The sequence below is a fragment of the Hemiscyllium ocellatum genome, chromosome 24 (genome assembly GCF_020745735.1).
Source record: "Hemiscyllium ocellatum isolate sHemOce1 chromosome 24, sHemOce1.pat.X.cur, whole genome shotgun sequence".
Classification (NCBI taxonomy): Eukaryota; Metazoa; Chordata; class Chondrichthyes; order Orectolobiformes; family Hemiscylliidae; genus Hemiscyllium; species Hemiscyllium ocellatum.
In genome coordinates, this window is record NC_083424.1 from 28,399,498 (window position 1) to 28,419,227 (window position 19,730).

The following is a 19,730-nucleotide window of genomic DNA, read 5'->3' on the forward strand; positions in this document are numbered from 1 at the left end:
CATACAGGTCCAATCATAGCGCGGCTAGGTTATGCCCTGTTGAAGTATGCAATGCCATTAGGACAAGCTGTCATGTTCATACTGGAAAAATCCATTGCAATTTAACAGCAAAAAAATCCTGTCACTATTACACACAGTTTAGACACTATATATTAGCAAAACTGTACAGAACAGTTTCAAACCTATAATTCGCAAGATTAAAAGAGCCTCCTTGTAGGAGTGATTTTTTTGATACGTTATTAATAGAATTCCTCACATCAAAACACCCACTTGACTACAGAGGGAATAATAACATCGGAATGCTTTCAAGGCAGCGTTAGCACAAAACTCATCAATAACAAGAACCATCTTCATCTCCAACAATATCTAAATGCTTAATATTTTTTCAAAGCACTTTTACACAAGAATGTGAAATGTTAATAGCACAATTGATTTAGCAAATTACTTATAAGCACCGAACATAGGCAAATTACTGTTTTAGAGGGTTTCACACAGAACTCAGTCTTGCATTTCCTAAATTGTGGTCATGAGACAAATCAAAAGCAGGGACCTGAACTGAATTTTGGCTTCCCCACCCAAGGGTTGAAGTCTGCCTCAGCTTATCAGAGATTTAGTATTGAACGGCTAACCTTAACTTGCCTCCCTCAAAATCCTGTTACAAACAAGTAAAGAAAACTTCATTCTTTAAAGCACTGCAATACATAGGTTGCTCTGAAAAAGGAGATTGTGCTGCTAAAGAAGATTAACTAATTTACTCTATCATCCAAACATCGAGGTCCTCCTTCCAGGAGTCAACTCAGTCAATCAAAATTTGGGGTGCAAACCTGTCGCTCTGGATCTCTGCCTGTATTGTACCATTGCTGGTATAAAGAAGTAGCACTTCAGCTGCTTGCAAACTCAATCTAGGAAAGAGGCATTACAAAGATGGTCTTAGAAGGCCATCAGAGACATCCAGGAGATCCCAAAGAGAAGGAAAACACCATAATATAGAATGTGGTGCACTGTCACTGAAATTTGTAATGAAGGCACAGAGAATTGTTTTATGCTGTTTTTGAAAGTGAGAAAGAGAACTAGAAAGAATACAATAAGGAATAAAATGTAATATAGCCTCCTCAGTCACACAAGTATAAACACATAATTGCAAATACATTGCAAACTATTTTTGACCATGATCAACAGGGGAGATTTACTTAGCCCACTCCTGCACACCCACGGCAGCCAGGCAAAATGTCCAACAATTGGGAAAACTTTGTTCTTGCCCATCCCTCTTTAAAAACTGGACAGTTTTAATAGCTGGAGGAAACAGCATTGAAAAATAAACCACCTTATCCTCAATGAACAAAGAGCCATCATAAAATGGCAAGTGGTCTGATTAGTAATTGGAATAATGTTGCCCAAGTTCAGGTTGGGAGATAAAGAATTATTTTCTGCAAATTACTTTAATTCTAGTTCCTCTATTAATTTTAACTTTTTTCACCTAAAGCCGAACTCCATACTGAGATGTAATTCAGTGGTAACAGTCATGCTTATCCAGCTCTCCATGTTTAATGTGTGAGACTTAACAGTATATCAGGGAGGTTATTTAACTCCAAAGACATCACTGTCTCATCCAATTCTATCCACACTCACTTCAAAGAAACAAATATCAGTTGGAGTTACTGATGATCAAATGTGAGCATGAACCCTGGCTTGTATCCCCTTCCTTACTCATTTGTTACAGTGTCTCCACTGCTACCACAGTTGAAAGCACTTAACTTGGTACATACAACGGATCTTGCCAGTTTAAGTGATCCAACAACTACATGATAAGGTAGTTGGGTCATTAGAGAGTCAGTTAATTACTTCCGCACGATCAAGCTATTTTTAGTCTGCTGAAAGTGCATATTTTATGGAATTTGCTAATGGCCTTTCATGTGTTTGCAAATACTTACAGAACAAATACCCCGAAACGCTTCATGTGAACAGATGTACTAATGCTGGTAACTTACCAATTAACATTGATTCCCTCTGGTATTGTTTGGTGAGATAAGACCTTTTCGTCAAACAGAACACATATCTTTCCAGGACATACCAGCACATTTCATAGTAGAAAGGATAGCGGAACTTGGCATTAACCTGAAAAACAAAGATTATTTATATACAGAATATAGCTGAGGAAATGGAGAATTATCAAATAAATGTGTGGGCACAGCAGAAAGCCACACCAATGGCCATTGTGTAGGTTGGTCATATACAAGTGATAAAAGCAAACAAACAATCTAGAGTCATTGTCGAAAAGTGTGGCATTAGAAAAGCACAGCAGGTCAGGCAGCATCCAAGGGACAGGAGAATTGACATTTCGCACATAAGCCCTTCATCAGAAATCTAGAGTCATTGCTTGAGTGCACATTTATTTCAGAAAGTATTTACAGAAATCTTGCATAAAGTTCATTTTGTTTAACAAGGATTTCATATCCATGATTTTCGTTAGGGTCAGGGAATCAATTCTGTGAAATACACTGTTTTACATCAGTCTATTTTCACATGAGGCAGTGTACATACTTTAGCATTTCATTTTGTACCTCTGTCTGCTTGAATTGCCTTAACAACACAAACATCAGTTTATAAAGATTGCAATCATTAGGTTTTTACTAAGTTTGTCATGAGGATTAATGGATAATAAATTCACAAAAATTCAAGAGACTATTAAGTCACATTGGGCTACTAGTTAGCAGGGACATGCATCACTGACTGTAAACAGTCACATTTTTAAATGCAATTTCTTTAGCAGTGAACCCTAGCTCACCCCTTCTATGCCAAAATGACATTGTTTCAGGTCAAGTGACATTAAAGACAACAGCACCTATTAGTACCTGCATGAGCCTGGACCAGTTTAAGTTCTTAAAATGCAATATCCAAAATACAAAGATTCAAAATTTTATGAAGAAAATGGGTTTGATGATGTTTGCTGACTTATGCAAATTCCTTTAAAAAGATTTTCCCTTTGCTGAATACATTTCAGTGTGCATCTTGATCCTGAAGCCTGTAAGATTGCACCTTCTTTAACTCAGATAAGTGAGTAGAAAAGGCAATGCGTAGGAAATTTAAAATGAAAAATAACAGTGCAAAATTTATGTATAATGATCTATGACCAAAGTGTCACATTCTGGTCCACGTGAATGCTATTTTGATCCCACTGATGATAACACGAGACAAGGCAGATCACAGAGTGAAAACTGGTTTGAAAAGAACATTAGCCTAATTATTTTCACCACAAGTCTGTTGAACAAAAAAAAGCAAAGCTCTGAAATGTTGTTTAGGACATGCTCAATTGATAAAATCATGCATAGCTCCAAACTAAGTTTTGAAAATAACAAAATATAATATTACAATAAACAAAATTTTTCTTTTTATCCCAGCAAAAATCTTTACAGATACTCAGTCCCACTGCAGTGACCTTCTGATCTTAACTTTTTAATTTCTGACTAAACTGATTGTTTTCAGTTTTAATGGCCAAGAAACTGCTTTCCAGTTCTGATGACCTGGATTCCTATCCCAATCTCTCAGCATAGAAGCTTCCTTTCAGAATGGAAATCTTTACACAACCTATCTTCACTTCTGATAGGAATTCTTCTGCACGAAAAACTTGAACTGAAACCTGATTCTTCTGAACTAAAAACCAGTAATAGCCGGTGGCCCACTTTCAAAGTTTAACTTTGTAAATATTTCATCAATTAACTTCATAGACATCTTACTAGGTACTTCACTTGCTTCCCTGGAAATAATGTCTTTAGTTAATTGTTCCAAGAGACTTTGACCTCATAATAAAATTACCCTCATAGAACTGGAATCACATATCTACTTTGACTATATTTCAAAATGAAAACTGCCAAATAATAATTATATATACTTTATCAAAATATCCACTGAAATGGTCTAATTGGCTGAAAGCAAATGTTTACAGTCCCTCTGAAGATATTCACCAAAACTAACAGAAGAGATTGAGGGAACGTAATGTAAATTCTTCCCAACATACTTTTGAACAAAATGTTACATGCCTAATTTACAAAGTCTTGTACATTTCTGACATTGCATCTTGTGCATAAGTTTTAAAATCTGGATTGATGTCACAACCTGGAATCAAAAGAAGCCCATTGCCATTGGTAGCATTTGCAAAGACCTCCATTATGAATACTTAATTAATTGTAGCAGCCAGAACAAGTCTTTCATTGCCCCAAGCTAGTAAGAAACTCAACTTCTTTTGAACTACAAATACGTAGCATCTCAATAGAAAAGACAAATTAAAAGATCCATTATAAATGGGACTATAACTCAAACTGAAGAATTTTCAAAACATTACAAAACATAATAGTGCAGTTTAGCTGCTCAAGCTCCAGTTTGATCCAGTCATAAATGGTGGTGGACAAATAAACAACTCATTGGAGGAGGAAGCTCCCACAAATATCTCCATCCTCAATGTTGGGGAAGCACATCACATCAGTGCCAAAGGTAAGGCTAAAGCATTTGCAACAATCTTTAGCCAGTAGTTTTTTGTGGAAGACCCATCTCAGCTTACTCCAAAAGGTCATAAGCGTTGCAGATTCCAATCTTCAGCTAACTCAACGCATTCCATGTGAGAACTAGAAATGGTTGATGGCATTGAATGCTAAAAAGGATATGGACCCTGACAACATTTTGACTCTATACTGAGAATCTGTCTTCCAGAAGTTGCCCGCCCTTGGTGACAAGAGTTCCACTACTGACTCTGGTATCTACCCACCAATGTGGAAAACTGCCAGATATGTCCCATACACAAAAAGCTGGGAAATCTAAACTGGTGAATTACTGCCTCGTCTGCTTATTCAAAATCATAAATAAAATTGGGGAAAGGGTGATCAACAGCACTAATAAGCAGCACTTGCTTAGTTGGCCTAGTTGTATTATCGAATAGGAGAAAGTGAGGACAGCAGATGCTGGAGATCAAAGTCAAAAAGCCTGGCACTGGAAAAGCACAGCCAATCAGGCAGCTTCTGAAGAGTGGAAGAGTTGACGTTTGGGAAACATTCCTTTTGCCTGAAACATCAACTCTCCTGCTCCGCGGATGCTGCCTGACCCGCTATGCTTTTCCAGCACCACACTTTTTGACTGGTTGTATTATTGCTAGACTATTACTTCCAAGCCCTCAGTAATGTTCTGGGGACCCAGGTTCAAATTCCACCATGGCAGATGGTGAATTTGAAATCAAAACAAAAACAAACCTGCATTGAAGAGTCTAGTGATGACGATGAAACTATTGGGAGGAGGTGTAGTCCAGGTAGCTGTGGGAGTCAGTCGGTCTCGGGCGACCGACTCAACACAGACATCTATTATAAACCGACTGACTCCCACAGCTACCTGGACTACACCTCCTCCCACCCTGCCCCCTGTAAAAACGCCATCCCATATTCCCAATTCCTTCGTCTCCGCCGCATCTGCTCCCAGGAGGACCAATTCCAACACCGCACAGCCCAGATGGCCTCCTTCTTCAAGGACCGCAAATTCCCCCCAGACGTGATCGACGATGCCCTCCACCGCATCTCCTCCACTTCCCGCTCCTCTGCCCTTGAGCCCCGCTCCTCCAACCGCCACCAAGACAGAACCCCACTGGTTCTCACCTACCACCCCACCAACCTCCGCATACAACGTATCATCCGCCGCCATTTCCACCACCTCCAAACGGACCCCACCACCAAGGATATATTTCCCTCCCCTCCCCTATCAGCGTTCCGCAAGGACCACTCCCTTCGTGACTCCCTCGTCAGATCCACACCCCCCACCAACCCAACCTCCACCCCCGGCACCTTCCCCTGCAACCGCAGGAAATGTAAAACTTGCGCCCACACCTCCACACTCACTTCCCTCCAAGGCCCCAAGGGATCCTTCCATATCCGTCACAAGTTCACCTGTACCTCCACACACATCATCTATTGCATCCACTGCACCCGATGTGGCCTCCTCTATATTGGTGAGACAGGCCGCTTACTTGCGGAACACTTCAGAGAACACCTCCGGGCCGCCCGAACCAACCAACCCAATCACCCCGTGGCTCAACACTTTAACTCTCCCTCCCACTCCACCGAGGACATGCAGGTCCTTGGACTCCTCCACCGGCAGAACACAACAACACGACGGCTGGAGGAGGAGCGCCTCATCTTCCGCCTGGGAACCCTCCAACCACAAGGTATGAATTCAGATTTCTCCAGTTTCCTCATTTCCCCTCCCCCCCACCTTGTCTCAGTCGGTTCCCTCAACTCAGCACCGCCCTCCTAACCTGCAATCCTCTTCCTGACCTCTCCGCCCCCACCCCACTCCGGCCTATCACCCTCACCTTGACCTCCTTCCACCTATCCCACCTCCATCGCCCCTCCCCCTAGTCCCTCCTCCCTACCTTTTATCTTAGCCTGCTTGGCTACTCTCTCTTATTCCTGATGAAGGGCTTATGCTCGAAACGTCGAATTCTCTATTCCTGAGACGCTGCCTGGCCTGCTGTGCTTTGACCAGCAACACATTTGCAGCAAAAAAGCTGAACTCCAGAGGGAGAGTGACTGCGTATTTGACCAAGTGTGGCATCATTGAGCCCTAGTACATATCGAATCAATGGAAATCAGGAGAAAATTCTCAGTTGGTTGGAGTCACACCTAACAAAAACAAAGATGATTGTGGATGATGTACAACAGTCATCTCGTTTTTGGATAGCTCTGCAGGACGTCCTCCAAGTAGTCTCCTTTGCCAAAAACATCTTCGTCTGCTCCATCGTTAGTGGGAATATTCACTGATAGCCATGCATTGTTCAGCACTGTTCACAACCCCTCAGATACCAAAGTTGTCAATGTCTAAATGCAGCAAGACCTGATCAATATCCATGCTTCAGGTGACAAATGGAAAGCAACATTTGCATTTCACTTACCAGGCAATGACCATGTCGAAGGAAGAGGAAACTATCACCTCTTGACATTCAATGGCATTACCAGCACTGAATTCTCCTACTTTCAAAATCCTGAGGGTTATCATTGACCACAAACCAAACTGGACTAGCTGCATGAATACTGTGACTACAAAAGCAGGGTCATAGGCTCGACATCCTGTGATGAGTAGTTCACCACCTGACTGCCCAAAGCTTGTCCACCAACTACAAGATATGTGGGTGATGGAATTCTCCCCCAATCGTCTTGGCTGGTGCACTTTCAACAACACTTGATATCATCGAAGCAGAGGCACTCTGCTCGATTGTCAACACTTCTCCAAACATTCAGTCCCTCCACCACAGGTGTTCATAATAGTAGTGTGCACCATTGACAAGATGTACCCCAGAAAATTCATCAAGGCTACTATGTCAGACCTTCTAAACCCATGATCATTATCATCTAGAAGGACAATAGCAAGTATCGACTCTTGCATACTTCTCTCCAATCGACTCACCATCCTGATTTGGAAATACATCGCAGTTCGATCATCGTCACTGGGTCAAAATCCCGGAATGACTTCCCTAAAGAGATCATAGAAGTTCAAGAAGGCAACTAACTACCAACTTTTCCATGACAACCAGAGATGGGAAATGATTGCTGGCCCAAGCAGTGAAACCCACAGATTCTGAAAGAAATTTTGATAAAATAATTTTTTTTATATAAAAAGGGGTTTATCATCTCACCAATTTTTGCAACCTCTCTCTCCTTCAGATATTGACTTCACGATAGAATACGGGTCCTCAAGACAACATGATTGAAGTCAGCAGCCTACTACCTTGTGGTAAACTTTGAACACAATCTTGCCAGCACCTTAATACAATTCATCAAACCAAGACAATAAAAATATCGATTTAATGATCATATTCTGCAGTCAAAGGTGAAGGTTAAGCAGTTATTTAAGAACAGCACCTAGTTTTATTAAACAAAACAAAAATACAAATATACTAAGCTGTAAAATATACAGCGAGAAAGATTTCAACACAAACATTAAAACAAAGTTTCAACTTGTTTCCCTACCCTATCTATTTAAAGTCCAGAAAAATTATACTCCCACTTCAACACTAATTAACTCCCTCGAGGTATTGTCTCCCAAATTGTACAGCAAGTTTTACAATATTCCTGAGTCTGATGGTATGAACCTTTCATAAGCGTGGTGGTCTAAACTTTTACAATCATAACAACTTGAAGATTTCTGCACCAAACTCTCGTGGCTTGGAAACATCACAAACTTAAAATCACTGCTTCTACAATGGCTGGTTTTCTCTAAACTGAACTAAAATCTGAGAACAGAATTTAAAAACTTGATTTTGAACTAAACTTTTGATTCTTCTCAACTAAGCTTCTAGTCTTTTTTGAACTGAATGGAAATAAAAAATAATGATTTAATGTGTTTATACTGCCTGTCATCTTTTCCACCATCATACCAAATTTTCTTGAATCTTTGATTACAGTCACATATCTTCTTGGAACTGAAGCATTTAGGTCACTGTTCCAGAATGACCTTCTGACCTTTTTATTAAACCCCTCCACAAAACTCATCCATATTCACTTGCCTTTTTTAAAACAATATAAATTCAAAAATGCAGCAATAATATGTTTTATACATCTTTCAACACACTAACTAGATCAGCATAATACTGGTGATGAAATCGAGTTTAAGATTTTGTTTTTGTCAATTCATTCTTTAGTAAGAGATATGATGGTAACACATAACTTATTATGTGAAGATCTCTCATGTCCAAGACTTTCTTCCTTTGGCTTTAATGCTGAGCAAGAATTCTGGATTTGTCAAGCAGACTATAACTATGAATTCTGAGCTAGACCAACCAAAGTTAAGAATTTGAGATTTTTGATAGGCACAAGGAATGGAAATGTACATTGTACTGTTTTATGGTACCTCCAGCAAGCTTTCAGATGCTGTTATTTTATTACAGTAATTACTTTTATTTCTAGAGCCATAACTCAGTTTTCTGAACTGCTGCAGCATGCAACAATTTCTGCACATCAATTCTCACAAACGAAAAATGACTAGTTTTTATAAATTATGATTGTTATGATCTGCTTCTAACCAGAATGGACTCAATTATATGGGAAGGCATTAGATGCACATATTCAAAACAAAATTTATTATGGAATTATCTACCTGAATTTGACGAAAGGGAAAAACGGTAAAATTTTTCTTTCATTTACTTTTCTTGATGTACCGTGTGAAACTTACAAGAATGGGAGTCTTAAAAAAAACTTTGCATTTTTCCAAGCATTTGCAAGATCATTTACAAGTACTGTCAACCTTAGAAAAAAATAAATGCAATTTTGAGGATGCACAACATAATCAAATTTACAAAGAAATGTTTAATTCATGTATAAAAGATGAAGATTGTAACTTGAGCTTTTAATGGCTTTATGCTAGGAATGAAAATTTACATAGGTTCAGACCTCAAATTTCGTTTCAAAATGTCAGAATGATCCAGCCTTTTTAACTTTGAGTATGAAAATCCTTATGAAAAAACTAAAAGCAAGTTCTGAGATCCTTAGCTACTGTACATTAATTTCATGGATTCCAGAGCTCATAGATAATAAGTGCCATTATTTAGACTTTTAAATAATGACGCCTCGCTATCTTGAGACCACTTTATCCAATAAGAGGAATAGAAGCAAACAAACATAGATCACCTATCTCACAAGCATATATAAAAACTGAAAGGTGGTTTCACCCTGAGGAAATGCCTAGCAATCCTTCTTGCAAAGATGTATGCAGAGACCTATAGCCAGACAGGCAGATAGATAACACATGAATGGTGGATTTCCCAAGTGGTTCATGTTTCTCTCTTAAAAGTGTCATTTGGACATACTATTTTCTACGCATCTCAGTCTCCTTCTATCCTTTCTCCCTATTTCTGTCCTTTTCTGTTTCACACTCCTGTTGAGTGGCCGGTGGCATAGAAGAAAATCAACAAGGTCTAAAGGCTGAGAATCAGTCAAGTTTTTTTTGAACTGCAAATCAGGTGGGGTGTATGTGTGTTTATTTATGTGAACATGAGATAGACACGGAGCTAATGTCTTTAGAAAATAAAGGAAGAAACATGTGAAAAAAATCCACAATTGCTTTGTAATTAACAAATAAATATACCATCCTTAATTTCTTACACCAATTAATCAATCTGTAATCACAAGAGTAGAGCCTTCTGCAAAATGGAACAAGCACAGTACTCTTAAAGGTAAAAGGTCTACCTAAATTATGAAAAGATGGTCACTTCAGGTCTGTATTTCAGTTTAATTCCTACCGTGACTAAATGGCCATCATTTAACAGTCACTCTACATGCAGTTTGAAATATTCAATATTCTTTTGTTTGATATTGTATTATCTTCCCCTCAACAAAATAATTTCCCAGCTGAAGGATCAACCTAGACTGCTCCCAGGCAGGAACAAACACATCCAGTAATAACCAGATTAAACCCAAGAATGATTCAGATATGCTTTTCAATTCATTTTTTCTGCTTCACTTTATGAATGTGCTCTGTATCACTTCTCCCAACAAACTGAAGACGACCATCTGGAAAGATTATGGTCCTAAGACATCTTTTTTAAAAAATTCAATGGCACATCACACCCACATGGCAAGTACAGCTCAGAATTCAAGATCAATGTACATTGAGAAAAAGTCAAACACGTGATCAAAAACTGCATGATTTTGTCCTGTCAAATGAGGAAATTCCTAATTTTGCTAATGAATTTGTTAGATACATTATCTTCCATACATTGCACATTTATAGAAACATCAAATTTCAAAACAACTAAGAAGCTTTTAGAAAATAATACCCTTTTAAAAAAGGGTAGAAGAATACTTGATTTGCTACTATTCAAGTAAACATTTGGATGGGAAGATCTGCCTTACATAGATAACTTTGATTTTCATTCTTGGATTACCAAATAGACAATTACTTGTTTGCTTTTTAAAGAAATTCTAACTTTTCAGCACAAGAAAGAATATGATACTACACCGATGCTCATCAACTACTGACAGTCAAAATGCTGAGTTGCTTTTACTTTGATTACATTAAGAGAGATTGTAGCTAGTTTTATTTAGAAAGCGTTCAGTACAGTTAGTTCTTCTAAAACACTATGGTTGCGTTCTTGTGCAACCCCACGTTATAGAAAAATCGTACTTTAGAAACAGCACATGAAATGTTGGTACCGTAATCACTTTATATCCAACACACATTTTAAAAGCTTGCACTGTAAAAACAGTGTACCTAATTTGTCATGTTACAGCGAATTTGCATTGATGAAACACACATTATAACAGAACAACCCGTAAGAGGTAAAGCATTATCCACCATAAAACCCAGTGTCAAATAATGAGAATACCATAAATAACAACAAAGTGCTGGAAATACTCTGTAGATGATCATCTGTGAAGACAAAGACAGAGATAACATTTCACGACAAACATGAATTCATCGAACTGCAGGCAGCCTGTTTGACAGTGGAGCAGCCTGATCTCAGCTTATATCCCAGACATAACGTTACTATGTGTGGTACATGTGCATTTACTGTTCTTCCCTAGTTGCGCTCAACTAGTTACCATCAATTAGGGGTGAAAAACCTTCCAAATTTGAAATGATGGAAAATTTTAGAATGCTTATCATGGCCTGCCTGAGATAAACAAACAAGCCACATACAGCACCAGGGACCCGGATTCAATTCCAGCCTCAGTGTGGAGTTTGCATGTTCTCCCTGTGTCTGCATGGATTTCCTCTGGGTGTTCAGGTTTCTTCTCACAATCCAAAGATGTGCAGTTTAGGTAAATTGGCCATGCTAAATTGCCCATAGTGTTCAGGGATGTGTAGGTTAGGTGCATTAGTCAGGGGTAAATGTAGGTTAATATGGTGGGGGAATGGTCTGGGTGAGCTACCCTTCGCAGTGTCGGTGTGGACTTGGGATGAAGGGCCTGTTTCCACATTATAGAAATTTTATGATTCTAGACCCACAATGCTGCTAGATAGGGAGTCCCAGCAGTTTCATCCAATTACACTGCAGTAACAGTGATATGTTTCAAAGTCAGGATGTTAAACACCTTGGAGGGGAATTTGCAGGTGGTGCTGTTCCCATGTATCTGCTGCTGTATTCTTCCAGATAGAAATAACCTTGAGTTTGGAAGTAGCTGTCTTTCTAAAGAACCTTTGGTGATTTTCTGCAGTATATTGAATTTCTTGTAGATGGCACTGCTGCTACTAAACATCAGTGGTGGAAGGAATGAACGTTTGTGGGCGTGATGCCAGTCAAGCTTTGTCCTGCATGGTATCAAGCTTCTGGAATATTATTGGAGCTTCTTTCATCCAGGCAATTAGAAAGTATCTCACCACACTCTTGACGTCCACCTTGGTGATGTTGGATAGGCTTTGGGGAGCTATCAGGTAAATTATTTGCTGGAGAATTCTTATGATCTGTCTTTCTTGCCACAATATTTGCACGCTAGTCCAGTTCAATTTAAGGTGAATAGTAACTGCAGGATGTTAATACTGGTGGAGTCAGTGATGAAAATGCCATTGTTAAGGGGCAGTGGTTAGATTCTCTCTTGCTGAAAATGGTCATGGCCTGAAACTTGAGTAGCATGAACGTTACTTGTCACTTGTCAGTCCAAGCTTTGCTGCATTTGGACTTGGACTGCTTTAGTATTTGAGGATTTGTGAATGGTGCTCAACATTGCACATTGCACAAGTGTTCCCACTTCTGATCTTAAGATGGATGTAAGGTCAATGACCAATACCTGACCCAGTCTAGCACTATGACACACACACCAGACTAATTACTGGTTAAAATCTTTGGCAAATACTGTTAGATTATCTTTTTTCAGCTTTCAGTTGGGGTATTAGAATTATCACATCATTGCATAAAGAAAAAGCGAGCTGAAATTCTCATTCTTTTTTGATATCCAAGACCTTTAATGGAAAGTGCATATCTGGTGAGACCAGGGTCAAAATGAGTTGAAAAAGATACATTTCTATCTCTACTTCATCACCCAAAATTCACAAAATGTATATGAAGGTGAATGCTTTAAATAATGTACCCAAATGCTGTTGGTATTAATAAACCGCATTTCAAGTCAGATAACATCTTCAGATAAGCAGAGGACATAACTAGATGGAAAAAATTGCTTGAAATCTGCATCGATTAAAGGTGAATTAGTATGTAGGTGGCTTACCCGAGTTCGATCCTCAATTCCATAGATATGAAGTTGCATAGGAATATTAAAGCTGTGCAGGAAATTTCCACCAAAAACCAACGTATCTACTGGAGTGTATACGGCATGGATCCATCCTAAACGTAGAGTGATATCACTTGTGAGTTTGTTGTAGCTTTAAGATTTTCTGATAGATAACTTTAAGTTTTACTGAAACTCTTAAACAAGTACTCTAACTAACACTCATCATTTAAAGAAGAATAAACACTTGGAAATGTATTAAAGGGCCATTAGTAACTGTACCCAAAAGGAGATGGGCTAAGGTACAGTGGGAAAGAGTCACTAAAATTGTATTTGTAGCTAGATCATTGTATCTGAGAATTCCATAAATTTAAATACATAAGAAGACTCCATGTTGAGAGGACAAATTATTACAATCAGACACAGCCTACAGGCCAATTCCATACTGATCTCTTCTGATCTAGTCCATACAGCTCACTGGTCAGTGTGCAACATTAATTTGTACAGCTCTTTAACCAATCATGGTGCAGTATCTTTCAACAAGTTCAGAATTTCCATTTTAAAAAGAAATGTTTGTAGGCTTCTGGAGAGGAAAGAAAATGAGAGAAATGGAAGGAAAGGTAGTGCAGGATTTGGGATGGAGAGTTTTTTTGGATAAATTATAGAAGTCTTACTTTCTGTATACAGGGTCTCTTTATTTTGCGTAGGAATTTTGCTGTTCTTTTGAAGATTTCAACACTTTTTTTGAGAATCTCACATTTGGAAGTCTTGCTTGTACATGCGAAAATCTTACAATTTTGTACAATGAGTCTCAAAGAAAAATGAAGCTTCCTGATAGTGCCTGCTATGTACATCTCATTTTGCTGCTAAATGAGCACACACCTTTATTCTAATTCACTGTGTAACCAAGGTCCCAAAGCTGCTCTCTGAGCATTATAGATTATCTACATTGATTACAGACAATTATAAATTTCACTTTGTACCTGTAGTTACATTTTTCAGCAAAAAACAATTATCTATCAGATACAGTCTGCACCATAAAATAGTCAATGGCCATATAGATGCACGATGGGAAGCTGAAGGGCATTTATTTTGTTATCATACAACATTGGTGAATATGAGGTAAGCAATGAAGACAACGCATAGCCATAGGTGGCCACCTCCACACTTCAGCATTGCACAATGGGAGTTCAATGGCATGTACTGCACAATAACAGACGGGTTGTGAAGGCTTTGAGTCCATAGAAGCTACATCTGAATCGAAGCAGTAGATATTTGCATAAAGACATGACATATTGCCTCAGTCCTTACAGCAATGCCTCAATAAAGACATTTCAATAAGGAAAAGAAAAATTGAAGTAAAGAGCAAAGTATATTCTCAGCAAAATGCACTTCGAAATTATAGACATCAGTAGTTAATATCTCTTCTCAGTAATATACAAATGTTTTTAGAATCTGTCGTGGTTCATTAATCAACAACGTAACACAATGTTCTAACGGCAGTATCCAAATCATGCAGGACACTTACAAATTATTACTGCACATGCACACTAACATAAGACAAGAGATTAGAGGAGCAATTTTTTTTGCAAAGTTTTCAACCACTTTACTGAATATGACAGGAAATGCTCCTGTCTTAAACTGTGAACCAGGATGAATTGTGAAGACACACTGCTATTAAGTTATTTTTATACAGAAAAGAGGTGGTGTGGAGGGGAAGAGGGGATGAGAAGGAAACAGCTTGCAGTCATGTTACATGAAATGCACATTCCTATGCATGATCATTTGGAATTGCTCATTTCAAGTCATTGACAGAGAAAATCGCTATTACGTGGATGTTAAAGGAAGTAGCTTTCCACAGATTCACAAATGGAATAGGACAGATAAGATTTCATCTCAAAACTAAATTTTCAAACATTAAACTACAGGAAAATAAGGAGCTTACCCTTTTCCTAAAAGAATTCAAGTCAAACTGAACGATAAATGCACTTTATTTTCTCTTACACTTGATATTTAGCATGCTGTCCTAAGACATTGAATAGGAACATCAAGAATATCTAGAAATACAGCAAAGATAATGCTGAGTAATACTAATTTTCCAATATTTTTGGAATCTGTCATTGCTCATTAATCAACAAGGTACCTCAACACACTAATGGTAGTATCCAAATCAAGCAGGACACTATTTTAGATAATGCTACCAGCTATTCAGATACAAATGACTGACAGTAAAGAATGATTCAGTGAAAGTAATGTATTTACAGCACTTCCTCCACCACATAACTGTAGCACGAGTTAAAAGGGCAGCACAGAAAGGAATGTCTCATCTTTTTCAATTCACTAAAGTTGCATCCACCAACAATCCCATCCTCCTCCAATCCAATAATGCAAAATAACAAATAACAATCGCTGTCTTCTGTTACCTGAAGGGATCAAAAATGTATATCCTTGTTTTAACTCAATCCGTTGGCATCCGTCCACTCTGTCCCCAAGGAAAATATCACCTTGTTTTCCCGACAGAACCCACTCTTCATAAATCTCCAGATTGTGCGAAGTTGGGGGAACTAACCAGAATACCTGAATGAGACAGACTGCTTATAAAACTGAAACACTGACGAACAGCCAAATTTTACACCATTATAGATCTGAAATATATCACTGCATTTTTAAGCTAATTTGTCTATTGGCTGTTTAAAACACAGGCAAAATAAGATTCCACTTTAAGTTGTCTGTATTTTTTCTAATGCTGTTACATGCAGCAATGATCCACATAATTCCATTTGAAAAAAAAGTTTATGAATTAGTACAAACCTTCAAACTTCTAAATAAATGATAAAACATGGATGAAGCTTTGAAATGCTAAATACAAGTTTTGAAATGTTTAAATGTGACAAAACTGCAACATGAGAACAGAATCTACATTGAGAAAATTCAAGGTTGAGATAAAAAGTTTTTTTTATATCAGAAAGGGAAGCAAGGGTTGTGGAGAAGAGACAAGAAAGTGGAGTTGAGGATTATCAAATTAACCATGATGCCATTGAATGGCGGAGCAGACTCGATGGCTGAATTCCCTAATTCTTCTCCTACATCTTACGAACTTAAGTATATTATAAATTACAGACTTTAAAAAGAAACAAAGAGATATACAGATATTACATAATTTTAAAAAGTTATATACAGCATTAGTGATAGCCATTTATGTCATGGCCCCATTATACAATTGCTTAAGCAAATCAGGTTATGACTTTTTTCTAAGATCACTTAGGGACATCAGTATGATTGACCGCTATAGGTCATTTTTCTGGTTGTGGATTAACTGAGTACTCAATAATGACAAGTGATTATTTGATGCAAAGGATTCTGGAGACAGATCAGACCACTGCACAGTTCACCACTATAACTTTTACTCCTTCACTTTCAGAAGTAACATATTGAGATACTATCCTATCAGAAAGTTAGATGCAAATTTCCTATTGATATTGCCCACAGTGAGGGACACTCCGTTAATTCAGCACAGGTGAGACCAAACCTTACAGATAAAATGAGGACTGGGTGGGAAGACTGGTGCAGTGGGAGAGGGAAGAAGGAGCGAGTCAGAGAAACGAAAAAAAAACGTGTAAGTTTGATGGATTTACTCTCATCAGATCAGTAATAAATTTGGATGTTAATTCAGGGATCAGGCTGACTGGAAGTCCAAAAAAGGGAGAATGACAAAATAAATCAAAAATCTTTTGAAAAATGTGATTTCATTTCAAAGAACCCACCAAAAATGACTGCTCAAAGATCCTCTGAATATATGTAAGAAAAATATGGCAGCAATATGAAACCACTTTGCACCATCAAATCATTTGCAGGTGGCATTAATTGCATGCCATCACAGTAATAAAAATGTGAATTTATATAAGCCTTTAGTATACAAAACACATTTGTAAAATATAGGGCAGAGGATTTCCAATTTCATTGATTATAGTGAAATCAAAAAATTATTAGAGTGTATGTTATTTCAGGATAAATAGTGAACAGTAATAATCTTATTCCATAGTATTTTGCACTAACTTGTAACACTGTATCCATAACTTGACTTGTTGGATATTTTAAGGCAACCAGATTACAAAACTCACCATCTCAGAAACTGAACAGGTTATCGATTTCTGGGTCCTGAACATCTGTAGCTTTCTTTAAATAGAGCTGGTCATGGTTGGCTTGTGCACTTACATCACACACTCAAAAAGGACATCTTACTTCCATCCATCAGAATTATGATTTGTGGACAGTTATGATGTATTTACTTGTGGAAGTACACAATTCTCCATTTCATATTAGCTAGCTTACTCAAACATCAAAACAATTAAACAGCCAAATCCAAAGGACCAGAATGAAAACCCAGTTCATACAGCTACATTACTAAACTCGGCAATTCAGGTTCCAGTATCTAAATAAGGACAAAAATGGTACTCTCAATTGTTTAACAAATTGATGTCTAACAACAGCAAGCATACCTGATTACCATAGGAAATCATAATCAAAAATATATAAAGATTCATTGGTTCATTGCATATTTTTTGGGAAAGAAAAATCGCTACATTTCTCCACTTCATTTCTGGAGCCAGTGGGCACAGCTTTTGCTGTGGGCACACTTTCACAAGTGTTTCAAAAACACATTTAACTAACTATTCTTCATACAAAAACTTAGACTGTTAGCACCAAAACACCGCATAGCACTCTGAGATGCAACAAATACCACAGTCAAGCATGTCCTATCCTAATATCCAAACATTTTGCCTTCTAGGGGTCATTGGAGAAGCGGTCCAATTACTGTTCCAGATCAATGAATTCAATACCGTCTGTGAATCAAATCTTGGATCTTCCTAGCCATAATTCTACAAGGCAAAGCCTTTACCCAGAAAGGAAACTTCAGTTTTGATTTGTTATGCATTTAAAATCAAAGAGGTCAATCATTTCTATTTCCAAAATGCTCTCATTTGTTTATCCATGTTGAATATAATCCTTGACTTAAAATAATCACCAAATGAGCAGCTGTATACACAAACTACTCAATTTTAAAGCTCATTAAATTTAAGAATAAATAATAGTTCAAATACCACAAATAAGTGAGTGCTTCACTGCTCACCTTCCCTCCTCGAAGAATATGATACCAGACAGAAGTGCCACCAAAATCAATATGAAAATCTGTGTAGCACCCTTTGACGCTCATTAAGCAGTACCTGCAGAGAAAACATTTAACAATTAATCACTTCATACTTTAGCAATCAGCAAGTTGTTGACCTACATGAGGATTCAATCATAACCAAGAACAGCAGCAAGTAATGTCCTCTAATGACATGATGGAGGTCAACAAGGACAGACATTTAATACAAGGCGTTTAATTCAAACATAATGACACTGCATAATAATTCTAACAAATTTAAAGATTTTTTTTCCATTTTGGGGTTTCAGTATCTTTTGCCCTCTATGACAATTAGCAAATAATATATAATCCTCACTGCATCAATGAGAACCATACTGCAGGTGTGTTTCAAAACCTGGAGTGAGATTGATATGCTGGATATTGTGAGAAAGAGGCATCAACTTACAAATGGATATTAATTAGACTGTAATAATATGTTCTAAGTTCACTGAATCAGAGGGGGAAAGAAAAAATAGTTTCATGTTTAAGAAACTTTGGTTGATCTTTTATTTTTCACAAAGGGAAGATTATTCTGTAATCCATCTCACAAATGCAGCATTCAAATTGAAGAAACAAATTCTCAAGTTTAAGATATAAATATGTTAATGGAAAATGCTCTCCTAATGCGTAATCAATTTGAAGGAGTAAATTTATAATTAAATTACTTCTATTTAGAAACATATAGCTTCCACTTGCACACACCTAAAGTAGTTGTAGAATTCAGCTAGCAAATGTATGGCCCACAAGCAAGTGTGAACTTTACCAATCTTGGTGTGTGTAAAATAATTTTCTGCAATTCAATTCTATTGCACATTTGTACAGCAGCTGAACCCAGTTTTACAAGTGAACAGAAAAAAACAATTTGTCCTATTTAGTTATACATACCAAATAACAGGGTAAAAGACTCACAAAGCAATTACATGTCAGCATTTATCAATTACACTTTCAATACAGATAATAATACCTCAATATCCACATATATAAATAAGTATTGCTTAAAAAAGAAAATTCTGATTGTATATCTGTAGGATGATTAAATGCTGCAAACATTTGCTCTCTTACACTCACTGCATGATTCCCCAGTCCTGTTAGGTTCAGCAGCAGCCATCAGTTCTAACTAATGGCTGAATCATACTGAACTGATGCTCCATGCACCTTAAAAATAATTCAGCTGTTAATGTGAACCCACCATTACTCCGGTTGCTGCTTTTTGTGGGTTATGATGTGTCAGCGTTGCTGAACTCTTCTAAGGATCATTTATTGCCTCATCTTCTCTTCACTTATTGCCTTCATTTTAGAGATAAAATCTAAGCAGTGTGCAGGCAATGCACACTCTCCTCTGCTGATAGGCT

General features: G+C 37.7%; 1 protein-coding gene across 7 annotated transcripts in view; it reads right to left on the reverse strand.

Annotated features, from left to right (window-relative positions):
* LOC132827125 (lysine-specific demethylase 2B-like) overlaps window positions 1-19,730 on the reverse strand; it is a 219,067-nt gene that overhangs the window by 96,999 nt on the left and 102,338 nt on the right. For all 7 annotated transcript variants that reach the window (XM_060843632.1, XM_060843630.1, XM_060843629.1 and 4 more), the window contains 4 exons: window positions 18,322-18,415; window positions 15,614-15,767; window positions 13,191-13,306; window positions 1,989-2,115 (listed from right to left, as the gene is read on the reverse strand). In XM_060843632.1, coding sequence (XP_060699615.1) covers window positions 1,989-2,115; window positions 13,191-13,306; window positions 15,614-15,767; window positions 18,322-18,415 — 491 coding nt within the window. The remainder of the gene's footprint in view (window positions 1-1,988; window positions 2,116-13,190; window positions 13,307-15,613; window positions 15,768-18,321; window positions 18,416-19,730) is intronic.